Source organism: Kogia breviceps, chromosome 4 (genome assembly GCF_026419965.1).
Source record: "Kogia breviceps isolate mKogBre1 chromosome 4, mKogBre1 haplotype 1, whole genome shotgun sequence".
NCBI lineage: Eukaryota > Metazoa > Chordata > Mammalia > Artiodactyla > Physeteridae > Kogia > Kogia breviceps.
In genome coordinates, this window is record NC_081313.1 from 35,476,757 (window position 1) to 35,502,720 (window position 25,964).

The window sequence follows — 25,964 nt, forward strand, 5'->3', positions numbered from 1 at the left end:
GGGTAGCAATGCAGTTTGCACCGAAGCCTGAAACTGCTGTAGATTTTTTTTCTGTGGCATCCACTTGAAACCAGCAGTCCCGACAAATGGGTTAGAGGAATATGCCAAGTATAATACATGTGCTTCCAAAACCCAGATAGGCCTACTAAACCCTGTGCCTCTATCTCAGCGCTAAGGGGTACAAGGTGCAACATATGTAGGCGTCCCTCAGGTCACTGGTTCTCTAAACACTTCATCAGTGTGGCCAGACCCCTGAATCTTCATGGAGCTTATCACCCACACTCTGGCACACATGTCTTAGTAGGGCATCTGGAGGACTCACCACTTCCTGATGCCACATCCACCTAGCATGCTGTCTCATGGACCAGCATATGTTCTGCAGAACATCAAGATGATGAAAGTCCTTTTAGACTATCTTGTGACATAGAGCAGGAGACTTAACATCGCCTGGGGCAATAGAGTAAATGAGAATCTCTGTCTATCCCCCCAAACCGCGAACTGCTTTTAATCCTCCTTTCTGGTGGAAAATGAGTATGAATTTTCCCCCCAAAATAGCTGCATATCAATGCCAGAGTCTTTGCGTAAAGAGCCACATCCGGCATGGAGACAAACACTGGTCCACCAACATCCTCCTTTAGCCATCTACTCTTTTAAGGAGCCTGATGGGTAAATTAAGGTAAGTTAAATGAGGTTATGACGGAGCCCATTACCTCTGTGTCCGCTCATGATTTATTAACATGGCTGGGGACAGGGTACACTTTCAGAGGTTTCCACATGCCTCCTCCTCCCAAAGCGGCTCTTACTCCACTTTAGGGGTCTAAATGTATTTATCCCAAATAGGTACTTGGAGATGAGGGAAAGGACCCCAAGGTGACATCCCCATTGTGAGACAGACTTTGGCCAGAACGCCATCCATCACCTGGTTTCCATAGGCCACCCCCGCCCATCTACACATAGGGCCGTAATGGTACTCAGGGTTCTCTGGTGTCCATTTCAGTTTACACTTTTTATCCAAAAGTCCTTGAACATTCTGGGTATGCATATCATATATACTTGTGGCAGCAGGGCCTTCCATATCATATATACTTGTGGCAGCAGGGCCTTCCTTCCAGAAGCCCTGGCCTCCCCCTCACGGTGCACTGGATCTGCAAAGTAGCTCAGATCTGGAACCATAATTTTCTCATTGTGACAGGCTACCCCAGCCTTCTGCACACCAGCTTGCCTCTTTTCTTTTTTCTGGCTATACAAGTAACACTCTAGCAAACTGTCCCTCAGGACTCTGTGGTGATCTATTAGCCACTGTCACAAAGCCCTGCAAATCAAGGCACCCTGACCCCCACTCCAGCCTTACCGTCCATTATATTATGTCCACCTCGCCTCTGACATTTAAGTAACAACACATGGCCTCTGCCACTCTGGAATCCCATTATCCCTGCATGCCCAGTTCCATGACGGCATTTCTTACTGTCACCCCCTGCCTGCAGAGGGCAGGAGTCACTGAGCTTGTTGGAGATGCTGGCGCCCCCTCCCCAGTGCATTTTTTTAAAAAATATAAATTTATTTATTTATTTTTGGCTGTGTTGGGTCTTCGTTGCTGCTCGCGGGCTTTCTCTAGTTGCGGCCAGCAGGGGCTGCTCTTCGTTGTGATACATGGGCTTCTCAATGCAGTGGCTTCATCTTGTTGCGGAGCACGGGCTCTAGGCGCACGGGCTTCAGTAGTTGTGGCACGTGGGTTCAGTGGTTGTGGCTCACGGGCTCTAGAGCGCAGGCTCAGTAGTTGTGGCTCGCGGGCTCTAGAGCACAGGCTCAGTAGTTGTGGCGCACGGGCTTAGTTGCTCCGCGGCATGTGGGATCTTCCCGGACCAGGGCTCGAACCCATGTCCCCTGCATTGGCAGATGGATTCTTAACCACTGCGCCACCAAGGAAGCCCCACCAGTGCAGTCTTTATTACCTGTGTGAAAGCAGTGTCCTCCTGGGAACTTAGGTGGTTCTTCAGACTCACATAATGAATCCATTCTAACATTCACACCTCCTGGAATTTTCTGACCCTTTCCTTAATCCTATGGCACAGCAGTCCCCTCATCTCCACCTCATTTGTACGCCAGACTCATGTCCAAACCTCAGTAGCTATCTCAGCAGTAATATTAGGACCAGCTTCAGGTGTCCTTCACTCCCAGTCACAGGTAAATGCTCCCATAATAAACTCTCCGTTATCCTGCCTCACAGCCTTTCCTCCACCTCCATCCCTGGCTCACTACCCTCAAGAGCCACTCACACACGTTTCCCCTGGTTCCTGACGGTAGCATATTAGACAGGTTCTGCAATTACTTCAGTGCCGTATTTCCTCCCTGACAGCAGTTCAGGCTGTGTTGAGGCATGACTGGTTCCTGGCTTGGAGAGTAAGGGTGTTGGAAGCACATCTTGAGGAGCTCAAGCATCCTCCTCCTCAGGCATCTGCCTCACCAGAGGCCTTGGCAGGCTCTTCAGGAAAGAAAGTACGAGCTGCTCCTGCCAGCCCCTCACTCGCGGAATCCTGGTGTTCAGCATTTGCAGCCTCCTCCACCCTGTTTACGCTGCCCTGTCCCACTCTCTTGCTGTGGAGGCCCTGACTTTGATAAAGGAGAATTGTCAGGACTGAATATTTTATCTCCTTTGCAGCTCAGCCAGCCTTTACAATGAGATCCTGCACCTGCTCTAGGTAGTTTTCTCTCTGCTGCAGGAGAGAAGCCTCTCCTTAACTGTTACTACAAAGGCCCTTGGGCTTTCGGTGTGCCTTGAGCTGATAGTTGGCTGATTTAAACCTGTCATTTCTTCCCCTCAGGCTTCCAAGAGAGTTCACAAAAGCTAGCCGAATCCAGAAGCTTTATCATCGCCCCATCCCGTTCAGGTGCCGCAGCAGCTGCCGCAGGGTCCAGTATTTCACCTCCCCCCTACACCTCTAGATGACAGCCTCGGTCGGCAAGCCAGGCGTTGTCCACACCCTCTTACCAACAGCACATTAGTGTTCTATTGATCTCTCAACAAATTACCACAAATGTAGTGCCTTAAAACACCACAAATTTATTATCTGACAGTTCTGTGAGATAGAAGTCCATCGTGGGTCTCATTGGGCCAAAATCAAGGTGGCATCAGGGCTGGGTTCCTTTCTGGAGAGTTAGGGGAGAACCCATTTCCTTGCTTGTACCTGCTTCTAGAGGTGGCCCATATTCCTTGGCTCGTGGGTCCCCTTCCTCCATCTTCAAAGCCAGCAATGGGCCATCTTCTTTGCTCACCCTTGTATAGTGACACCTCCCTCTGACCACAGCCCGGAAAGGCTCTCTGCTTTTAAGGGCTCCTGTGATTAGGTTGGGCCTATCCAATCTCCCCACCTCAAGGCCCTCAAGCTTAATCACATCTGTTTTTGCCATGTAACGTAACACATTCACACGTCCCAGAGGTAATCAGAGGTGGGAATCATTCTGCCTGCTACAAACAGCAATGGGGTTTTTGCCATGACTGGTCAGTAAACCCACTCCAACCACCTATCCTAAGGGTCTGCTTTATAGGGCTGTTCTGGGTACCAATTGTTATTAGCCTGGATTCTCCAAAAGAACAGAGCCTGAGACAAGAGCTTGCATGTAAGTCATTTATTTAGGAAATGATCCCACGATGCAGGAGTGAAAAATAAGAGGCAAGCCAATATAAGGATGTGTTGCCAAATTGGCTGTAGGCAACTGGTAGTTGATTCAGCAGGATCTTCTGAGGCACCTTCTGGAATGCTTCTCAGAACTGTCTGCCCAGGGGAATAAAAAGAGGAAGCACTTATCTACCAGCAAGTAAGGGTCCACTGTTGTTAAGGGTGGCCCCATGGGAACTTAACTTCTCTGCACTTCTGGGCCATGATATTATGAGTTCCGAATGACTTCTATGGGCACCCCGCAACACAGAGACCGAAATGAGGGGTGTGTAGCAGGAATCGGAGGGAGGTACTATTATAGTCTCTGAGATCCTGGTCAAAGACTGCATGGAAGCAATTGCCACAAATGTGGCTAGAATAGAAGGCAGGGCAAAGAAGGCCTCAAGTGGGCCCAAGGTTTCTGATGCATAGATCAAAGGCTCTAAGGCTGGAATAAACTTGGCATGTTTGAGGAACGGAGAAGGCAGGGTGGATGAAAACATAGTAGGCCTTGGTGGGTGTGGTACTGAGTTGAAGTAGGCAGGGGCCAGATCCCTCAGGACTTTGCAAGCTTGAATAAGGAATTTGATACATAGGGTGAGAAGTGCTTACTACTAAGGGAGTCCAGGCAGCCTTCAGGGAGGAAGCAGATCTTGAGCTTCTTGACCCCAAAGATCAACAAGGTTTTGCTAAGATGGGTCGGAGGTGCTAGTTTAATAGCATGTAAAAAACACCTGGAGGCAAAGGGAAGCTTTTGCAAAATTAGATAAAAACTTCATTATTTTCACTGTAGATGCCTGCACAATGATGAAATAAGACCAAAAAAGTAAAAGGTCAATTCCTTGTTTTTCACTTCTAAACATTTAAAATGAAAATGCATTTTTTATAATTATAAGCTAGAACCCCAATATGTAAACTTCCTGAGGATTGGTATTCATAATCTTCATCTCCACAGTACCACGTTTGTAACAGTTTGAGGAGAAAAAAAAAAAAAAAATCACAGGTCAACTATTTCCTTCCACCACCAATTAGGAAAAAAATAGGAACCTATGATTAATTAAGAGCAGTTGATAGAAATTTAAAAGAAAAGTGTTCACTTTTATGTCAAGATTATATAGCTGTAAATTCTTTAAAGATCTTGTTACATTCCTTGCTCTCTTCACTTCCACTTTAGTGTGCCAGGACATTTCAAACAGCAGACAAGAGATAAAGTGTTTCAACTAAGTCACAGGCGGATCACAAGGAGCGCTGCATCTGTTTGAGTTGTCTAGCATTAACCTTAAACATACTCATCACTGTTCATGAAATCAATGAAACCCAGAAGGTGAAAAAAAAAAAGTTAAGTGCACAAATTCCAAAAAGGAGGAGGGGAAGGATACAATTCTGAAAGCCATATTAATCAGGATCCTAGAATTTGCAGAATTAGAAAACATGGGCCTCATCTTCTAAATGACCCAGAGATATTGAAGACTGGCCCAGAAAATAAAAGAAATGATTACTAAATATTGAATCTAGACATGACAGCATTATAAAATAGCTGATCAGTACTAGAAAGTAATCTGGTTTAATTCCCAATTCATACAGTCCTAAGAGTTCACAGGGATTGAGATTATCTAGTCCAATATTACTGCCAATGCAGAAATTCTGTCTGTAAAACCTCTGGGAGCGCCAGCAACCTGAGACCCTCAGGCTGGAGGCTCTAGATGGCAGTTCTATATTGGCTGTAAAATGTGATTTTAGTGTTTAATTGCCAACCCTTAATCTTACCTTGTTTTTAGGAAAACACAGTAACTCTCTTCATAAATATTTATAGCGAAATACACACATGCTTAGCACCCAATTTGGGAGTTAATTTCTTTGTTTGAAGTATAAGAATGATAAACCGGGCTTCCCTGGTGGCGCAGTGGTTGAGAGTCCGCCTGCCAATGCGGGGGATACGGGTTCGTGCCCCGGTCCGGGAGGATCCCACGTGACGCGGAGCGGCTGGGCCCGTGAGCCGTGGCCGCTGAGCCTGCGCATCCGGAGCCTGCGCTCCGCAGCGGGAGAGGCCACAACAGTGAGAGGCCCGCGTACCACCAAAAAAAAAAAGAATGATAAACCATCAGTATAAATTCCTCCATACTAGACAAATAGCTCCTTGAAGGCAAGACCATATGTCTTGTCAATCTTTATTTCTGATGGAAGCAGAGTACCTTGCTTATACCAGGTCTGCACATTTTTTGAATAATGAATAAATGAGTTAGTGAATTAATGGACTGAAATGAAACGAATGACTGTATTTTAAAATAGCATATTAGCTGATTTCTTGCCTGAAGTATTAGTTCAGGAGGGAAAAAAGAATACTCAAATATCTGAAATATTTCTCTAAAACTTTATTCAAAGTTACTCACCTCACTGTTAATAAGGTGTACAGTTTATGCTCTGTGCCAGTATTAGTAGACCTGCCCATTGCCGGCAATGGACTTTGAGAAAACCCATTTCCTGACACCCCAAAAGTTAAATTACTCTTTTCAAAACATACCGAGCTCCCAATACTTGCAGAAGTATTACATGCACCATTTTCCCATCAATCTTTAAATCTGAAGTTAAATTAATCTACATCCGTGGATGTTAAAATGAAGTCATTTTAACAAATTATGACTGTACAAATCAAAACACTGCTAGTTAATATTAGACAAAGAGTATTTTACAAACACTACATTACATATTACCTTGCAATCTGAAACTTACATTTTATATTTGTGTAAGTTTATTTTAGATAACTGAAATGTCACAGAATTCAATGGTAAAGTTTAAAAAATTTAGTTCTGTACATTAGTTCCAACTATCTCTATTTTACAATCTATAAGGCTCATGTCATAGTTCAGCACCAAAAAGATCTACAAAACTGTCTAACCAGTCTTCTTATTTATTCCATATGATGGATTTTGTTGGGGTTTTTTTTTTTAAAGGTGAAAGTCTGAGAAAATGCTTTATATATCCTACTTCCAGACCTTGAGAAGTCGGATACTTTTTGGCTGGTCATACTATGTAAAAACTTCGGTTGTACCTTTTAATTTTCATTGAACAGATACAAAAACCAAAAAGGATACTTACAACATGAGTTTAGGTTGTCAGTCTTTAAGTTGAATTTATAACACTGAAGCATCAGAAATAACCTAATAATAATGCCCTTCCCCTATCCTTCCTTTTTGTTTTAAATTTTTAAAAGGCAGCCATAAAAATGTTTTATTTATTCTTCAAAATAAGGTGCAAAGAAGGATTGCAACCACCAACTTCCTCATACACAACTCCAATAACATCTCAATGTTGTTCCGCAAAATACACCTTGAACTGAGTCAGGAGCAGACCTAGAGCTACATCCATGTTTTCTATACCAGATGTCTGCTCAATGCCAGCATCTCTCTGTTCACAGAGGTCATTACAGTAACGTGTCACTGCTGGCCTGGATTTAAAGCAATGGTTTTTAGAACTAGTGTTAACTGTCCCAACTCTTCTCCTTCTTTAGGATTCATAAATTCTAGAAAAAGAGTATGTCTGTCTTGCCATTTTCAAACAGGGTTTGTGCATATCTCATTAAGACCACATTCCCTAAACCAGAAACTTTTTTTTCAAAATCACAGGAACTTTCAGTAATCTTGTTTGTTCAAAGTATAAAATTCTTACATGTTTAAAAAAATTAAAATTGGAGACTAGTACCGCTGCTTTCTTCACCAGAAGTGCACTATTCATCACACTACATTTAAAAACTAAGCTTCATGCATACAAATGGCCAGAGGGGTATGAAGTTTTACAGAGCCCTTAACATCATTCGAGTACATTAAGCATTGGCTAGACCACAACAGGAAGCATGTTAGGAAACTGAGCAAAGAGACTTTCCCAAGAACACGGTAATTTTCCAGGCTCCATGTCAGTCACATAAAAATTTAAGCAACGTGTAATCCTTTAAAATTGTCCCCAGACAACCCATTCCCCCAACAGTTCCCATACATACCCCCCACCCCACCCTGAAGTCCTCCACCTCACAGAAGTATCTTAATGCTCCCCGTTGCTGATGACAGCTGCTTCAGGTTCTGCTGCTGTTGCAGGGAGTCTTGGCACTTTCTTAGCAGGGCTTGGAATATGCTAAAATCAGAAGAAAAAAGTTGCTGCCTCTTAGAGTTTTTTTTAAGGAAGAGTCAAGTTGCTAATTAAAGTTCTAACAGGAAAAGTGATAGAGGGCAACTTTGGAGGGGCTTATGCTCAATATATATTCTATATAACTTTTCATGGAGGGAGCTAAATATCCATTCTTTACCTTATGGTGAATTTATTATTCAATTATCCGTGTAGCAAGAGAGAGGAAGGCCATGGAGATCCACCATACCCAGCATTTCACTTGTCACATCCTGCCTTTGCAACTCAAACACTTGTGGCTTGACTTGCTACCTCAAGGAGCAAGACTATGCATTTAGCAAATTTGTGATGAGTGGATAAGATTAATAACTTCAAAGTTTTTAAAGTCCTCAGTTTAAAGCCTGGCTCTGATCCTGGTTAAGTCATTTAATTTTTTTCAGTCTCATCTCTAAAATGGGCACAGTATCATTTAAGTCAAGCGGGTTCTTATAAGAATTAAATTTAAAAATTAAATTAGGGGCTTCCCTGGTGGAGCAGTGGTTGAGAGTCCACCTGCTGATGCAGGGGACACAGGTTCAAGCCCTGGTCTAGGGAAGATCCCACATGCCGTGGAGCAACTGGGCCCGTGAGCCACAACTACTGAGCCTGCACGTCTGGAGCCTGTGCTCCACAACAAGAGAGGCCGAGACAGTGAGAGGCCCGCGCACCGCGATGAAGAGAGGCCCCCACTTGCCGCAACTAGAGAAAGCCCTCGCACAGAAACGAAGACCCCAAACGAAGACCCTAGTCAAAAATAAATAAATAAATAAATAAATAAATAAATATTTTTTAAAAAGAAAAAAAAATTAAATTAATTAGAAAATGAAAAAAGTGGTTAGCATGTAATAGGAATTCAAATCATAGCTATTTCTGTTCCTTCTTGACAACTGGAGACAGATTAGACAATGGGCTGAGAGAAGGGGTGTGAGGAACTCAACACCCTGCCCCTACTTCATCTCTCACCAAGACACGTACCACGGGTAAGCCTTCACTCTAGAGCAGTTTTCCTTTAAATTCTGGTATTGCTAACAAAACCTCATATTTACTGTGTACTTAAAAATGCTAATAATTTAACTGCAAAGCACTTTATACAACTGGAAAATGGCATAGCTAGAATCCAATACCACAGCCCTGGCTCTGAATCACTCTGCTTTATTGACATTCCTTTAAGTTGCTAAATCTCAGTTAGATCCCCTAAGCCCTGAGATCTGGGGATGGAAATTTCTTACCCTGCCAAAGCCCAAGACCAAACACAATGAGCTTTCTTTACCTCAGTTGCTGTGCTTGAATGCACAAGCCCTACGCCTTCATCCAAAGTGTCATCATTTGGAGAGGGGCGCCGGGCATAAGTTCTTCTGTGCTTCTCATCTACTCGAACTAGGTACCATGTTCCTTCAAAGAGTGAGTCTATTGAACTCTGGGGAATATAGCTGACTAAAGGAAATGCGGAGAAGGTGAAAAATTAGTTATGACGTACAGCTCATCTGGTAATAAAACTAAAGATAAAAGTTGCTATTTCCCCGTAATTTTCACCAACATCAGGTATGTACCGAATACTGCCTAGATATCTGGACATACTAATCCGATACGTAACATGTCTAATGTTATTAGAGCCCTCCAACAGGCTTCTGGGTATGTATTAACAATTTAATATTTTTACCCAAGTGATGAGTGTCCTCTCGGAGCTTCATGTTTTCAGCAAAGACATCTGGTGCCACACAAGTTCTTGAGTCAAGCCTTGATTTAAGATCACATAAACTTGCTATTATTTTATCAAGAGCAGACCCTAAAATAGCAAATAATTCCAACATTAAAAGACTAAAAATAGCATTCCCCAAAGCCTGAACAAAATGTTGCCAAACGAAAAAAACAACTTTGCATTTCTTTCAGAACTACTGGCTATTGTTTAGTTAAAAGATAAGCTGTTATTTATATGGCATAGCTTCTGTTGACCTCTGACTAAATGTTTGCTCCGTATCAGCCTGTAGACAAGCTAGGAAATAGGTGGGATTTGAAACTATAAATAACTTGTCTACAGTCAACCTACAGTACAGTTTTAGAGTAATGCCAAGTCTTCCATCAGTTTTTCTCCATATTTTTGCTCCTCCCTGCTCAGGGAAGGCACAAACGTGTCCTTAAATACAGCTAAGACAGCTAAGACCATACTCTTATAAACATTAGACAACTCAGTAAACCAACCAACAAGAAATGACCTGGTATTATTCACTCATATGTTCGGACTCAATCATTGGTGTGAAGACTCAAAAGCCACCCGCCTTAAATAGGTATGCTTCCCTTTCTCTACCTATGTCCCCTGGCTACATATCCTATAAAAATGAGATAAAAGAGAAAATAAAGTTACTTGCCAAAGAAGGAAAAGTCACATTATGCCATTAAAACAAAAAACGTTTCAGCTGATTATACATTTTTTTCTGACTTGGAAAGAAGGAAAGATACTCTGCCTCAGACATAATCCTGCCCTTTACCCAGTTAAGGCAGATTTTTGGAGAGTATGTTGAAAGAAGTAGTGAAGATTAAAATGTCATAATGATCTACGGGACAGATTCAAGCACTAACTTGAGAAGCCTGCTAAGTCAACCTTACCACAGTAGGTTCTCAAGACATTCTTGTTGAAAGACTCAGCATTTACCTGGTGTGGCATCTTGTGTAACTCTGAGGGAGTACAGAGTGGCAGCTAAACCAGAACCGTAAGAGAACACACCAATCCTTTCTCCTGCCAGCTGCTGAGGTGAGTACCTGTGTAGGAGGGAAAAAACCCATTAAAAAGTTTAATTGATCCAGCTACAATGGGTGGAAAACCACGAGTTGGAATAAAATTCATCCTAAGCCTAGGGATCTAACCTAAAGCTTTACTATTACAGTAAGCAGACTGAAAACAAGAATTCTCATCTCTCTGGGAATGATGGGGTTTTTGAAAGTTATCATGTCCTAATATAAGTTATTTGCCAACTGGGGTTCAACTGTAGGTCAAGAATAATAAAACCGGGACTTCCCTGGTGGCGCAGTGGTTAAGAATTCACCTGCCAATGCAGGGGACACGGGTTCAAGCCCTGGTCTGGGAAGATCCCACATGCTGCAGAGCAACTAAGCTCATGTGCCACAACTACTGAGACTGTGCTCTAGAGCCCATGAGCCACAACTACTGAGCCCACATGCCAGAACTACTAACGCCCACGCTCCACAACAAGAGAAGCCACCACAATGAGAAGCCTGTGCACTGCAACGAAGAGTAGCTTCCGCTCACCGCAACTAGAGAAAGCCCGCATGCAGCAACAAAGACCCAACGCAGCCCCCCCAAAAAATAATAAATAAATAAATTTAGTTTAAAAAAAAAGAATAATAAGGCCATGAGAACAATAGCCTGGAAAGCAAGTATGAAATTAAATACTCTGGAATAATTGTAGCCTCATCCCATATCTCCTTCAAGTCAATAGACAATAGGCTAGAGAGCCTGGAAATAAAATACCATTCTGCGACCTGCCACCAACATGCCTGACACCAGATCTGGCCTTAGAAATCTAACATCTCCGAACGAGGGGAGTGAATCAGCAGAAATTTATACTTACTGTGCAAGAACAGAAGCAAGGGAGCCATACACTGAAGATGTGTACATATTTCCATTTTGATTTGACACAAGCAAAGATGCCTTTGTTTTCTGATTGAAGAGTTCCGAACTAGCCTTCATAAATGCCTTTTCCACATCTCTATCGAAGTAGGTATCTTCTAACTTAACATCCCTGAAAGATTTAGGAAAAAGAAGATCTTACAGTAGTCAAAGATTGTATTTTTATCATATTACTTAGTGGAACTAACTATAACTGTGTATGATTCTGATTTCCCATTTATTAAAAACCAGGTAGCAGTATGCTAATTGCTAGGTAAGATATAACAGTTGTACATACATGGTCCTTTTTCTGAAAGGTTTTTGTTTTTTTTTTAAATCAAATTAAAACAACATAATTCTAATGGGTTAATAACCCACTAAAGCTGTCATCACCAAACAGAATATACTACTATTTCAAGTCCATAATAATGTCCACGTGGTTAGAAAAGTCACATTATAGGAGCCAAGTCTTAAAAAGTTGAATAGAATTTTATCAGAGGGAGAAGAGACACAGGAAAGGAGAAACAGAATGGGTTTAACAGGTATAGCATACTAGGAGGCCCTAGAAGAGGGGAAGATGTGGAAGGAGTGTTTTGAAAGCAGACGTCAGCAGTGGCTGTGTGCAGGATGAATGTGGACACAGCGGCTCGGGAGAGGCAGGGAGAAGAGTTAAGAGGCTGCTGTATAAATACAGGCACTTGTGGGGCTATATTATCATGGTGACAGTGGCAACAGATCTGAAAGGAGGAAATCAGAAAATCTGAGTAAAAATGACTAAGAATTCGTGTAGGTAAGCGACCACCTCTCTGGGACTCAGCTCCTTCATTGATTACATAAATAGGTTAGACAAGACGACTTCTTTTGACTAAAATTTTCATGTCTGTACAAATACTGGTTTAACAGATATAAAAAATACTCTCACATAGAAGGGAAAAAAAAATCATAATTCCTCTTACCCAAAAGCTTCCAGGCCACTATAGATACTATTTTTATCTCTGTTCTGGTCATTAAGGAAGTCGTTCAGCAACATCCGAGCTACAGATTTCTGAACCAGTTTACAATAGGGTGAGTGGAAGATCATGAAACCAAAATCATTCAAGGTGAAATCTCTATCATTTCCCTCTGAAAGAGAAATCCAAAGAAATTATGAAATTCATTTAAGCCACTAACTTTTGAAGTTTGATTTTAGAACAGGGCTGGGATGTTTTTATATCTTTAAGCAGCAACCAAAAATACACTGTATAATGAAATATCTCTATAGTTTAAAATGTTTATCAAAAAGACATCTAGAAATAGAACAATATACACTACTATATTACTGGTTTTCAGACTGAACTATCACAACCCATTAGTGGGTTGTGTAATCAATTTAGTGGGTCAGGGCCAGTATTTTTTTTTTAACCTTAATAATTAAGAAGTTTTTGTTTGTTTGTTTGTTTTTGTTTTGTTTTTAATGAAACAGACTAGAGTAGAAAATAGCAAACTGTATAACCCGCAGCATGGGCAGGAAATTTCATGACATTTTAGTTTCCATTTAACTGCACATACAATGTATACTTTTTACTGTGGGTCCTAATAAAAAGTTAGAAAATCACTGTATTGTTAAATACTGGCAAACAGTATGATATTTTACATACTTCAAGAATGCTTCTTATCCAAAGCCACTATGTCACTTAATATCTGTTATTGAATATTATTTTTACCCGTCTCTCACAAACCCTATAAAGCAAAGTTGGACTATGGAAAAAGCATACTTTATATGATATTGTGTGTTTTAATAGCATTAATTCGAATACTGTCCTTCTCGGTACCTCAAGAACTTTCTCAGGGTTAAAGATGGAGATTGATGATGACACTAAAAAAGCAAGTATGAATTCACAGGTCAAGTGCACAGACTACGTGGGCAAGGGATCACTTCGGATTTATTTTCATTAGAGTTTTGTTCGGATCACAGTTGCAAACTAAAACCTTGTGAGAATACCTCTCTCAGAATATGTACAAAATTCAAGTTACTTTCTTTTACCCTACTTTTGATTTTTTTACTGTGGGTAAGTCATCCTAAGTATCTTTACAGAAATACACTCCATTTGGAAAGTTTACCTGTTCTCTTAAATTACACATTCCCAGAAACTATGGGAAAACTATGCTATTTGGTGGGTGAGAAAGAAATGGTTTAAGGAGACACTAATGAAGGATGCCCAAGAAGTAGTTTCTCACTATAGACAGTCACCACGTTATACTGCCCTCAACAGATACCAAAACCAAGGAAAATAGATAAAGCCCACCTTTCTGCCACTGGGCATAGATCTTTTTGCGGTAGACAGAATAGCAGCGGTCTAATGCACTGAGGTAGCACTGAATGGATAGTTTTCCATCTACTATAGGATATTCAGAAAGCATATCAGGCTTGTAAAAGTCATAGGCATGTTGCATATGTGTCCCACGAAGTCCTATTAGAACAAAAAAGAAAGAGGTCCATGTATCTCTGCTTTCTGATGTCTGTTAGTAAGCATACTGCATCATCTGGGAACTTCCCGTTAATCTAGTCAACTCATCACTACTCACAGAATAGAAGTCACAAGGTGAAACCAATATGTAATTCAAATGAAACATAACAATATCCATGGACAGGCCTAAGACTCTTTTGATATACAACATTTTATGCAAGTTTCATATGCCTAACCAGGAGATCATAACTGCTCTACTGAACTGAAAACAAATTATTGTATGACTATGGGTAAGTTACGTCTCCCAGTTATTACTTAAACCCTACTTAAACCCATTTTACTCCTCTGTAAAGTGGGGATGACATCACTTACCTCATACAATTGCAATGAAGACTAAATATGATAATACACATAAAGCACTTAGCAGGTAGTGCCTGCATTTAATGAACACCAAGTACTAGCTTCTATTTTTATTTTCAAATTTCTCAGCATATTGTACAAGTTAAAAAAAAAATGCTTTCCCAGACACTCACCTCGTTCAAAAATTAAAGGAGCATTAGGCCCAATTAGCATAGCAACGGCTCCAACTCCACCTGTAGGTCTAGCATTTCCTGTGGCATATACAGCAATATCCCCTGCAACTACCATGGCATACCGTCCTGAAAAATGTTTTGTATTAGTATACAAGAATGTGATCAACACTCTAAATATCATACATATAAACTGAGTCTGTTATATTTTCCCAGAATATCCTTTCCCCACCTTTGGTAAAGAAAAAAAATATTCCGACTAAATTTTGATAGATAATTTTGTCCTACATGATAAAGGTAACCAATTCATAATTCAGATAAGCTGAAAGTCATAGCTATCTTTCTGAACATGTTCAAACAAGCATAACTGGTAGGTTTGCATATGGCATTAATTAAAGGTCATTTGGGCATTTTCATCCTTAAGGAGAGTTTCTTTGGAATAACATGTAACATACCATCCCAAGAGCTGGACTCAATCCAGTTAACAGCATTGAAGACAGCAGCTGTGCCTCCATAGCACGCATTAGTTGTGTCTATTCCTTCTATATCTGTATTCCCAGACTCTTCAAAGAGCTGCATCAAATTCGTCTTCACTGACTTTGATTTGTCGATGATTGTCTCTGTTCCAACTTCTAGCCGCCCAATGCAATCATAAGAAAGGCTATTTCTCTCCATAAGATTCTGGACCACAGTCATGCAAAGAGAGTTGATATCTTCTCTGTCTGTGCAGAAGCCCATCTTGGCCTGGCCCAGGCCAATAGTATACTTTCCAGCATCTACACCATCATATTTTTCCAACTCTGCTTGATCAACATATTGAGAAGGAAAATAGATCTCAAGGGCAACAATCCCCACATCTTTTGGCCAGCAGGCTTCTGCATTCAAAGGAAGTGAGCCAGGCATGGTGAAAGAACTTTAGAAAGAAAAACAGAAAAAACATTGTTGTAGATTATAGGTTGCAGATTGTCAAGTTCAAACTTAAGAAATCAACATTGAAACTTTCATTATCACCTAAAATATTAATTTCTAAGTTTAGTTTACTTAGGGAGTCAATTTTAATATGTGGAAGTAGTAATTATAGTATGAATGGAGTTATTATTAACTCCATTATTATTTAAAAGTATCATCTTTTAGGGGCTTCCCGGGTGGTCCAGTGGTTAAGACTCTGTGCTTCCACCACAGGGGGCACGGGTTCAATCCCTGGTCGGGGAAGTAAGATCCTGCATGCCGCAGGGCCAGGCCAAACATAACAAAAAAAATTATCATCTTTTAGAAAGGTTTGCACTTTATTCAGAGCTGGATATATTTAGATTTAAAATATGATTATTAGAGGTAAAGAAAACTCAAATAAGATTCTTCTATGTTGTAAAGAACTATAAGATAGGGCTTCCCTGGTGGCGCAGTGGTTGAGAATCTGCCTGCCAATGCAGGGGACGCGGGTTTGAGCCCGGGTCTGGGAAGATGCCACATGCCACGGAGCAACTAGGCCTGTGAGCCACAACTACTGAGCCTGCACGTCTGGAGCCTGTGCTCCGCAACAAGAGAGGTTGCAACAGTGAGAGGCCCGCGCACTGCGATGAAGGGTAGCCCCCGCTCGCTACAACTAGAGAAAGCCCTCGCACAGAAACGAAGACCCAACACACCCAAAAATAAATAAATAAATAAATTTAAAAAAAAAACAAAAAAACTATAAGATAAAATACAATGACAATTTAGTAATATGGCCCACAAATCAGAAGTCAAGTATCTGATCTATTCCTGGCCCCTCAAAAGGTTTAAAAAGTCATTCATTTATCATAGGTATACTGATTATTCATAGCTATTGACTTTATGGGACTTTAAAACTGTTAGATCAAACAATATTGCAGTCTTTATTGATCTAAACAATACCAGTAAGTAGAAAAGCCACACTGTCAAGTCTACCATAGCAATCTTCTCAAGGCCCCTGCTATTATAATCCCAGCTTTCCAAAGAAGCCTCCACCCAGAACCCAAATGATTAAAATTTAAAGCAAAGACAAGTTCCTGGACCCATAACAGGTCAAAACTCAATATCCTATACTTTCTACAGCTGGTGTATAGGCAATAAATGATCATAAAATCACAAGGTTATCACTTAGCTTCTAAATCAGGCAAAAAAACCCCAAAACAGATTCAAATTTGAAAACTGATAATCCACACATTTGTGTGGCATCTTAGATAACACCTCTTAAAACAACCCTTTCTGTTTTAAAAAGGGCCTTAAAAAGTTGGACTCTTGCCACACTGTAAACTAGTGTCTAGATTTATTTACCAACAATTAAAAAAAAATGTGCTAGCTACTCAAGAGTGTTGCTATGGCCTATGGGTACGTCACATAACCTATCAGAGCCTCAATTTCTTTAGAGGTTGTATCAATCAGAAAAAGCAATTATTCTAGATATTTCTAACAGAGGAGGATTTAATACAAGTTGGAAATGGTTACCAACTTGTTGGCAGGGCTAGAGGAGCAAAGGGGAGGAAGGTGGTTACTCTTCAGACCCCATGAGTTCACATTCCTACTAAGGCTGCCAGAGCTCCTGGTCCCAGCATCTCTGCTGCTGAGTTAGAGCCAAAGCCCCACACTCTTGCTGCTGCTGCCACTGACAAAAGGCAAATCCTCTATTATGTCATTTGTCCTCTGCCACTCTGCCAACTCAGGTGTAGCATTAGGGATAATGAAATTACAGACTACTGCCACAGTGCGTTGCTAATTATTGAAATCTTGAGAAAACATCTAAAGCAGAGAAGCTGTCCTTAAATCATGAGATCTATGCTTAGCCCATAGGTTATCAAGGTATGAGTACATTAAAACCTGAAAAATAAGCGCCTGGAAATATAATCACAAGATCTAAGTCAAAGGTCTTAAGAAAATCTTCCTTCTAAATACAAGAATTTTTCATGAAAATTTTGTTTCAATTATTCACACATATCCTGGGTTACAGTTGTGGATTCCTTACTGACGGTCATAGTCAGAAAAGTTTGAGAGTCACCATTTTACACAGTCACTGGTGCTCTGTGGAGAATGGATCTGAGTTAGGAAGCTGATATAGAAGCCCAATGAGATGTAGGTCATGAACTAGATCAATTACTACATGAAGAGTAAAGGAACATTTTCAAAAAAATATGGAAGCAGAAAATTGGCAGAAATTGTGACTGACTACATAGTAGGAAAAGGATGAAGTACTGAGGATGACTTCAGATTTCTAGCCTCCACTGTTTTATTTCTTGACAGAATCACTCACCGTCAGATACACAAGTGAACAGAGAAGCACCTCTCCACTTTGTCCCATCTTTCCCCTGTTCCATGCAAACCCATCAATTTTATAATCTAAACTCTGCTACACTGATGTTGAAATGAAGACATAAAGGGACTATCTAATATGTCATGAGGCAGATTCTAAGTTTATAGTAAAATAACTTGAAGTCCTCTGCATAGTCCACAGAAAAAAACTCAACTAGTGTTAAAAACAAAAACACAGTCCATAAACTTATAGAAGAACCCCTCCTATATGCTACCCTTTAAGTCACCAAAGCAGAGGCAGTAGAATTAACTACCTTCCCAGCCTTTCCCACAAGGTTAACCTTTAGATTCTTTTCAACTCTTCAAACCGCTCTAAACATGCTGAGGACAGTATAAGTTTCCCTGCCCAGCCTGCAGTGCTGTTGGAAATAAAACGGACAAATATATATATAATCTTCTGAAGATATAAACCAGTTTATGAAAAGCCAGAAAGAAGGCTTTAATTCCAGAATTACTCAATATTTACCATAATCTAACTAGCTCTGATCAGTCACTGCTATATGGTACTTACTAAATAAGGTGTAACTCTGTTTTTAAGCCTCCTAGAGTTAAATAAGTGACTTGTTTCATTTGGGGGAAAAAAAAAAGGTAGCTAAACTAAAATAACCCATACCCATCAAAGCGACTCATGAAAGCAAATCATGACTCTGATCTTGATGTGGAAAAAATTTGTACACTGTCTAACTCAGTCAATATTGCTCGTTCTCTGAGGATTTTTGACAACCAACGTGTTTTCATTACATTCCTGGTAAAACACCATCTAATTTGAAATATTTACCTTTTGGTTGAAATTGAAGGAGAGTGAGACAAGTAGATAAAAAGAAGGAAATTAATACAGGGAGTAATTGCCTTCATGGCATTTTTTTTTTTTTTTTTTTTTCGGTATGTGGGCCTCTCACTGTTGTGGCCTCTCCCGTCGCGGAGCACAGGCTCCGGACGCACAGGCTCAGCCGCTCCGCGACACGTGGGATCCTCCCGGACCGGGGCACGGACCCGCATCCCCTGCATCAGCAGGCAGACTCAACCACTGCGCCACCAGGGAAGCCCAACCTTCATGGCATTTTGAACAACAAAAAGATTGATATAGTTTAGGGTCTATAATCTTTACTTTTAACTATCCTGTTGTGTGCTCTTATGTTGTGCTCTCAAATGCTCTCTGAAGTAGGCCAGAAAAATTAGAAAAAGAGAAAAAAAAAAAAGAAAAAAAGGCTAGCTAAAGACCTGGTATGTTCACATTATAGCATTAACTTTAGTCAAAGAATGGGATATTGTGTTTAATTCACTATTCTAAATATCACAAAAATTTTCTAAATAGAATACAGTTTAAACATCTGACAGTTTAAAAAATTACCTCCATGTATTCTTAATCTTTTGCTGATAAAAAAAGGTACCTCATGATTTTTCAGAGCATTGTGTTCACAATTTTTAAAAAATCTAAGCATGATAACGGGGATTCTGTATTTCCAATAAAAAGGTAAATATTCTTTTTAAATTTCATCTTTAAAAAGGAGAAGAAAGGTACACTTTTACCACAGAACTCTGTAAACCTTCCAAAGCTATCTTCCAACAAGTACCAACAGAAGACTCCCAAGTCTGTTCTCCTAAAGTGAAGGCTCACCCACACTGGTGGACAAAAGGAGCTCCAGGTCCTACTTCCAGAGTTGGCAAAGCAAGATAGTATAGAAACCTTGCCTTGTTAACAATTTCTGAATGCTTCCTGCATAGGAGGACACAAAAGGGACCAATATGATCCCCTGAGAATCTTTTAAATCTGTGAATGAAAGACAGCTGGAGAAGGAAAAGGATACAGAGAAAAAAAAGGCAAAAAAAGCAGAGAAATCAGCTGAGGATGCTGATGCAAGGGCAGCCCTTACCTAGCTCCTCAGGGCTCATCAGGGAGGGACTTTGGCATCAGTCCCCAGAGCCTCCTAACTGAGCTCTCTGCCTCTATCTCTCCCCTGTCCTACGCTAACCTTTCTAAAATGCACATCTGAGCTTTGATAAGATGCTATTTAAAACTATTCCAAGCTTATGCTCTATTATTTAAAGTCAGCCTCCTCGCACTAGAAAGGCGCTTCTAGAAAGCAAGAAATGTACCCGTTCGTCTTTGTGTCCCTAATACCCAGCCCAATGCTTGGCATATGATGGAAGCTGGATATTGCATAAATGAGACCCTACTAGGCTTCTAATCTAAAATTACCAACAACCATAGGAAATCATAAAACTGAAGCATGAAAAAAGACTCATAAGAGAGGAGCTCCACGGTAATACAAGAAAGCAATAGCTGCAAATTAGATTATTGGTTCAAACACATTTGTAACCACTGTCCAATCTTACATAAACATTCAATCTACAGCCCTGATGGATATCTTTCGAGGCTGTAATTCAGAAAGCACTATTGGCACACATGCTTACCTGTGACTGTTTCTGACTAAGCAGTTTATATGGTTACATTTTATTATCTAGATTTTTTTTCTCTTATGAGTGAACACTAATTTTTAAAATTAGTTTCTAGATTTTAAACATTAGTCTAATAAACACAAAATCAGACAGTCTCCTGAAGCATTATGGCATTAACTAATATTTAAAGACAAGGTATAATCCTATAATGGGTTTTAAGAATGTGTGGTGTACACAAATGGTTATTTGTCTTCGGATAAAAATGAAATTTCCCCCTTCCATTAGAAAGGAACACTTTCCTTTAGCAGCATGACAGGATGCCATACCTGTGTGAGGGATAGAGAACGGCAGTCTCCAGGTCTGTCACTCTGTTTCCTCCTTCAGGCACTAGGAATTTCAAATAAGAACCTCTTTTAAAGTCATAAATCACCACACAAATTCAAATAATGACTCCAATTCAAAGTGAGTTAAAATAAACATTTCCTTGTCCAATTACATTATGTAGAACAGAGTTTGACTTTGCTTAGAAAAAATGGTGCTGAAAGCTTATAAAACTTTTTTCTCCTTATCTCATTAGCTCTTACAGTGGTAGGTTCAGTCCTGGTGATGAGCTGGCATGAGTAGTTCATATCACTGATTCAGGCTTTAAACCAAATATGATGCTGGGAGAGTTGTAGTCTTCTTTACTAAATTAGGGTTTTCAAGAATTGGGGGAAAGGAATATAAATGAGTTGCACTAGCCTAACAAATTTCTGGAGTAGAGAGGCTTACACATTCAAGAGCTTGCTCTGCACTTGGAAGTTTGTGACTTGAACAATTTGTGCCTCTTTGAGCTTCAATTTCCTCATCTGTAAAATGGAGCTAATACCTGCCCTCCCGGTTCACTGTGAAGGATGGTTGAGAAGATAAAATATGTGAATAATATAAAGCATTTACTATTATCCTAGTTCTTAGTATTTTTCAAAATATGTATCTTTCTAGCAAGACCTAATTATCTTCATTTATTTAATATTACGCTCCTAATTTTCAACATGGTCGCTTTCACCTGCCCCAACCTTTTAGAAAGTGATTTTCCCCTTAGTGCTTGGTTAAAAAGGTAGGTAGGTATTTGATATCAAAACCAAGAAGCATTAAGCCTTATCATCATTTAAATTATGTGGAAACAAAATTATGTGGAAACAAAATGCTTTGGAGCATTTTCCTCAGTCCACCTGTTTTGAAGGGTTGTTACTTGAGACAACAGTTCCTGTTTAAAGCAATTAATTACCTTTGTTCTCTATTTAATTGTTGGTGAATATAGCATCCGCCCTTGCTTGATTAACTGGAGACTACCCTCAGCTGCTGTTTAGTAAAGCTTTACTTCTTTTACACAATTAGATGATTTAAGAGCTTAGAGACTTAGTTCCTTTCCCTTCATTAAGTTTACCCCCCTATCCCATAAATCGATCCTGAGGTTTGTGGGAAAAGATAAGACTTCTATATTCCAAAAAACCTCTGATTCCAGGATGATATACACATTTTGAGAAAATAACTTTTTGTTCCTTATTCTCTCAAATTATCCCTTTGTAATCTGCAAATTAAGCATTCCATGGGGACTAGTTCTCACTGGTGGAGGGGGGCAGAGACATGATTCCTTCTTAAGTGTTGAGACTATTTAAATAACTTAATATTTCTTCTTGAAACCACATTTGCATATGCATTTGACACTATTTTCATCAAGGACATTTCTCCTGAACTGCCAATATTCTCTCTTTCAATTTTGATTATTTAAATTGGGGAGGGAGGTTAGGTGGGAAGGCAGAGAGAGCAGGAGGGAGAAGGGAGAAAGAGAACGCCAGCGCACAAAAGAAAGCAAAGAACGACAGAAGAAGAAAGAAGATTCACAGAGGACTGCCATGCTACTTAAGCTGTCAGGAGAAAGAGTGGCCTGGAGTCCAGGAAAGGAAATGGAGCAATAAATGCCACTTTGGGGAAGAGTCAATCAGAAAGGGATTAGGCTTTCCATTCTCTTCTGCAATTGCTAGGAGCATTCTCTATCCTGACTAAAACAGCAGTGCCAAAGTCTCAAGCAGGTCATCAGCTGGTATTTTCAGAGCAAGTGATAGAGGGAAGCATCGCGGCTCAGAAAGCAGTTTATGAATCACAAGCGGCTGGGCAGGTTATCACAAAGCATGTTTGGAGGAGACTCCTGAGCTGAAATATAGGCGTTTCGAGTTTGGCAAAGATTAAAAGTGAAGAATGATAAGACTGCCTAGGGCCAACCAACTTTCTCCTGGGGTTTATTCAGTGTTCTGAATTCCTCCTTCTGGCTCCCTCATTAGCCTCGATTCAAACAAATGGTCAGAGAAGTTCACCCAGTACACATTTTGGTCCACGATAAACCACAAGCAGTTACCTGCTCATCTTTTTCACTATTACAGGAGAGAAATCCAGGAATCCTTTTTAACTGAGAATGAGCCTTTCCTCCTCAGGAGCAAGCAAGCAAAACTACTGTTAGGAAAGCCTTGCCCATGCCTGTACAACTCTGGTCTAGTTCCCTAAGTAAAAATCACAGACACCCTGCAGCCCCCCAGAGGGACTGGTCTGCTTATCAGAGATTCTACTCATATTTCAAGGTCCTGTTCTAAGCTCCCTCTTCCAGGAAGGTTTCCTAGAGCTTTCTAATCAGGGCCCTGCACTCCTACAGCAGGTGTGTCATTCACACCCACACTGAAGCCTTCTATTCGACTCTCAGTGGAAAACTAGTTATTGGCAGTCTTCTTAAGAATACTGGATACTTAGATGCCTATTGGGAGAAGGGCTATATTTTGATTCTTTTGAAATCCCTTTTAGACCTTGGAGTAAAGGGCACACAGAACTGCTATTTTTTGAGGGACTGAATTTGGAGTTATAATTAGGGGAAAAATCTTTTAGACTCAAGTACTCAATAGCAGCAGCCCTCATTAGTGAGTTCTTTTCACTGTCACTTTTAAGATGAGATGCAGCACCAAACAGTGTCCAGAAGTTTAAGAAAAATTGGCTTTCTACTGCTGCTGTTCCAAGCAAATGGTAGGTTTCAATTATTCCTTGAAAAACGTAAGGAGTTCAAATGGAATCAGAAGAGAACCTTTGTCAGTCTTACAATCATTCCCAAATGCACACACCCCCAACCGTGAACCCTGCAAAGATGAAGCCTGTGAGCTTTGCAAGATTAGCTTCTCCTCTACTGCTCCTACTACACTCAGTTAACAGCAAGTGGACATCACCACAAGCTAAGCATTAGGGTGACTAAATTATTAAAAATTGAGTCCTACCACCCTCCCATTAGGTTGGGTAACATGTTTTTAATCCAACATTTTTTTATCTTTATGTCTTGAGAAACAAAAATATCGCACCCTTCTATGATATTTGGTTTTTTAATAACCCAGCATAAAATTATGACTCTATAATTCCTTTCCAAATGAAACTAAATAGAGATTCTGATATATAGCCCATCAAGCTCCTCCATCCACAACCCCAATGCGTCTCCCTGCATTCAGTTCCACTGACTTACTACTGTTTTAAATAATGCTAGAGTACCCAGGAAACACACATTACACCAATATCAGGGTTTTGCATTTCCTGTGAGAAAAGCTATCTAAAATCTCAATCAAAAAAATCTCAAAATCAATCCCACAGTTAAGGGAAACAAGATGTAAAAGCACCCTGGAGGAATATTTAAGAAAAAAACAAAATGAAAAACAAGGCCCAGGATTAGTCTAACAGATAACACGGCCTTCTATGGCCCCAAACATAATACCATTTAGCTCTCCCCGACGGAAACACCTTCTGAGAACTAGGGTTACTGACTAAACTAGAATTGAACTGAACTAAAGTGGAACTGATTTACGGGCAAACTTACAAACTTAGGAGAGAGACCTACAAAGTTTAGACACACAGAAAAGAAAGTCTTTCTCCTTTCCCATAAGATAGGCTATCCCTGCCCTCCGTATCCACAGAAAAATAACTGAAATTTTAAACATAAAGAACATAAACTGCTTAGATGTCTCAAGCTGCAAAGAACCATTTGGCACAAGTACAGGTTAAGGACTTTCAATTAGCCTTCTAACAAATCTGTGCAATAAAAGTCCAAACTCCACCTCAGAAGGAAAAATCTGCTAACTATACGGGCACTTCCATTTGTCTCAATCTTGTCATTTACCATTGTTTTTCATGATTCATCCCTGAAATAGAGCAAATGTTACTCAGTAGCAGCCAGAACACATCATCCACTGCAGCAGTTTGGCAAGAGCATCAGCAGGAGGGAAGAGTTGCAGCAGAGGTGAGCAAAGAAGCCTGTGATGCGCTAAACCAACGCCACAGGGCAAGCATGACCAGCAGGGCCAGCCTCACTTTACCTCACGTCCAAATCTCTCTCTCCTCCAGGGTGGGTCAGAGTAATTCTTTCTCTACCACTGGTCAAGGCAGGACACACGTTTTTCAAAGACTCCATATACCAAGCTTTGAAATGTCCTTGGTTCAACCCAAACCTGTTGTGGGTGAAGACCCTGTGCTTGCCTGCCTATTACATCATCATAGCAAGTCCGGCTGGTCCTGAGGCTACTGGCAGGAGGGAGATACGGAATTTCAAAACACCGAGGAAACCTATATATATATATATATATCTTAACGGGCATTAAAAATATGGAGGCGGGAAGGTGAGAAGCAGGAATCTGTGATATCTGAAGCAAGCACAGACCGAAGTAGTCAAGGGTTCAAAGTACTCAACCAGGTTAAACCACGGTTGTGATGCTTTCTCGCACCTGAGCTAGGGACGAAGAGTAATGCTGCCCATCTCCCTTTCTCCCAGCAACTCTCTACCTGTGGCAGGAGGACACACCCCCTGCCAACCTACAAGCCTCCATCTAAGCGTGATCTTCCCCATCCTTCGGCGTCCACCCCTAAGCCAAGGCTCCGGGAACACCCTGACAGTCCAACTCCTTTCTCGTCCCCCTCATGTGGGCCCCCCCATCCCCTCAAGGCGGTCACAGACACTCCCCTGGCACCTCCAGCTCCTATGTCATCGAAGCCTAGCCCTCAATGCCCTCTCTCCTTCACCCCTCTGCGACTCGCCTGCCCACATCAGTGGCCCCGGCCCCTCCTAGGACCCACCGCGGTCGGCCCCAGGTCCCTGACAGGGGAGACCCTGCGCGGCCCCCGCTCACGTGCCCCATCCTCCCGGGCTAGGTCCACGCCTCAGCCCAGACCCTGACGGAGCCGGAGCTCCTTCGGGCCTAGTCAAGGACACGGATCCGCTGGGCCCTCACCCTGCTCGCAGGGCCTCAGCAACCCAGGTTTCTTCCTGCACTCGGGACACTCACCGAAATGTGAGCTGGCGGTGGCCGTAGAGGAACGACCAACGAAGATACAGTCCACGGCGCCTCCCCTCCGCCACCAGCTTTATAGCCGCCGACCCACCAGACTCCGGCACGGCCCGGAGTCGGTGGGAGGCGGGACCGTGGCCACAGCAGCCAATCGTGGCCGGCAGAGTAGGCCGGTAGCGCCCGCCTCCCAGTCCGGTTTCAACCAATCCGAAGGAAACTATAGGCGGGCACTCGCTGGGGTTTTCCCTCGTGGCTGGAAGGGCGGGGGAAGGGGCGGGGTCAAAGCCGGAGGCCGAGGAAGTGGGGTGAGAGAGTGACGTGTGGTGGCCCGAGAGCCGGCCTACCAATGACAGAGCAGCGAGAGACGGCGAGAGCCAACGGGAGCGGAGTGAGAGGTTCTCCGGCCAATTGGAGCACAGTGAGAGGAGATGTGAGCCAATGAGGCCTCCACGTCCCACCACTGGGGAGAGATGGTCAAGTGTGGAAGG

At 41.5% G+C, this 25,964-nt stretch overlaps 1 protein-coding gene across 5 annotated transcripts; it reads right to left on the bottom strand.

Moving 5' to 3' along the window:
- Positions 1-6,013: 6,013 nt before the first annotated feature.
- Positions 6,014-25,684, bottom strand: HMGCS1 (3-hydroxy-3-methylglutaryl-CoA synthase 1). 5 transcript variants are annotated; one of them, XM_059060899.2, is made up of 11 exons: positions 25,474-25,618; positions 20,461-20,521; positions 14,869-15,326; positions 14,417-14,542; positions 13,722-13,886; positions 12,393-12,558; positions 11,399-11,569; positions 10,462-10,568; positions 9,472-9,597; positions 9,082-9,245; positions 6,014-7,781 (listed from the first exon to the last, which is right to left on the bottom strand). In XM_059060899.2, exons 3-11 carry the CDS (start codon positions 15,314-15,316, stop codon positions 7,692-7,694), a joined length of 1,563 nt encoding a protein of 520 aa, XP_058916882.1. In that variant the 5' UTR covers positions 15,317-15,326; positions 20,461-20,521; positions 25,474-25,618; the 3' UTR covers positions 6,014-7,691. The 5 variants fall into 5 exon arrangements, with proteins under 5 accessions (XP_058916882.1, XP_058916884.1, XP_066887051.1 ...); XM_059060901.2 differs by having other exon boundaries at positions 25,420-25,583; XM_067030950.1 differs by lacking the exon at positions 9,082-9,245 and having other exon boundaries at positions 25,474-25,684.
- Positions 25,685-25,964: the final 280 nt, after the last annotated feature.

Excerpts from the sequence above, each read along its gene's own strand:
- HMGCS1 (XM_059060899.2), bottom strand. The coding sequence starts at position 15,316 with ATGCCTGGCTCACTTCCTTTGAATGCAGAAGCCTGCTGGCCAAAAGAT. Across the intron at positions 12,559-13,721 it reads CTATGCCCAGTGGCAGAAAG|AGGGAAATGATAGAGATTTC; the intron begins GTGGGCTTTATC and ends TTTCTCTTTCAG. Across the intron at positions 7,782-9,081 it reads ATTCAAGCACAGCAACTGAG|CATATTCCAAGCCCTGCTAA; the intron begins GTAAAGAAAGCT and ends TTCTGATTTTAG.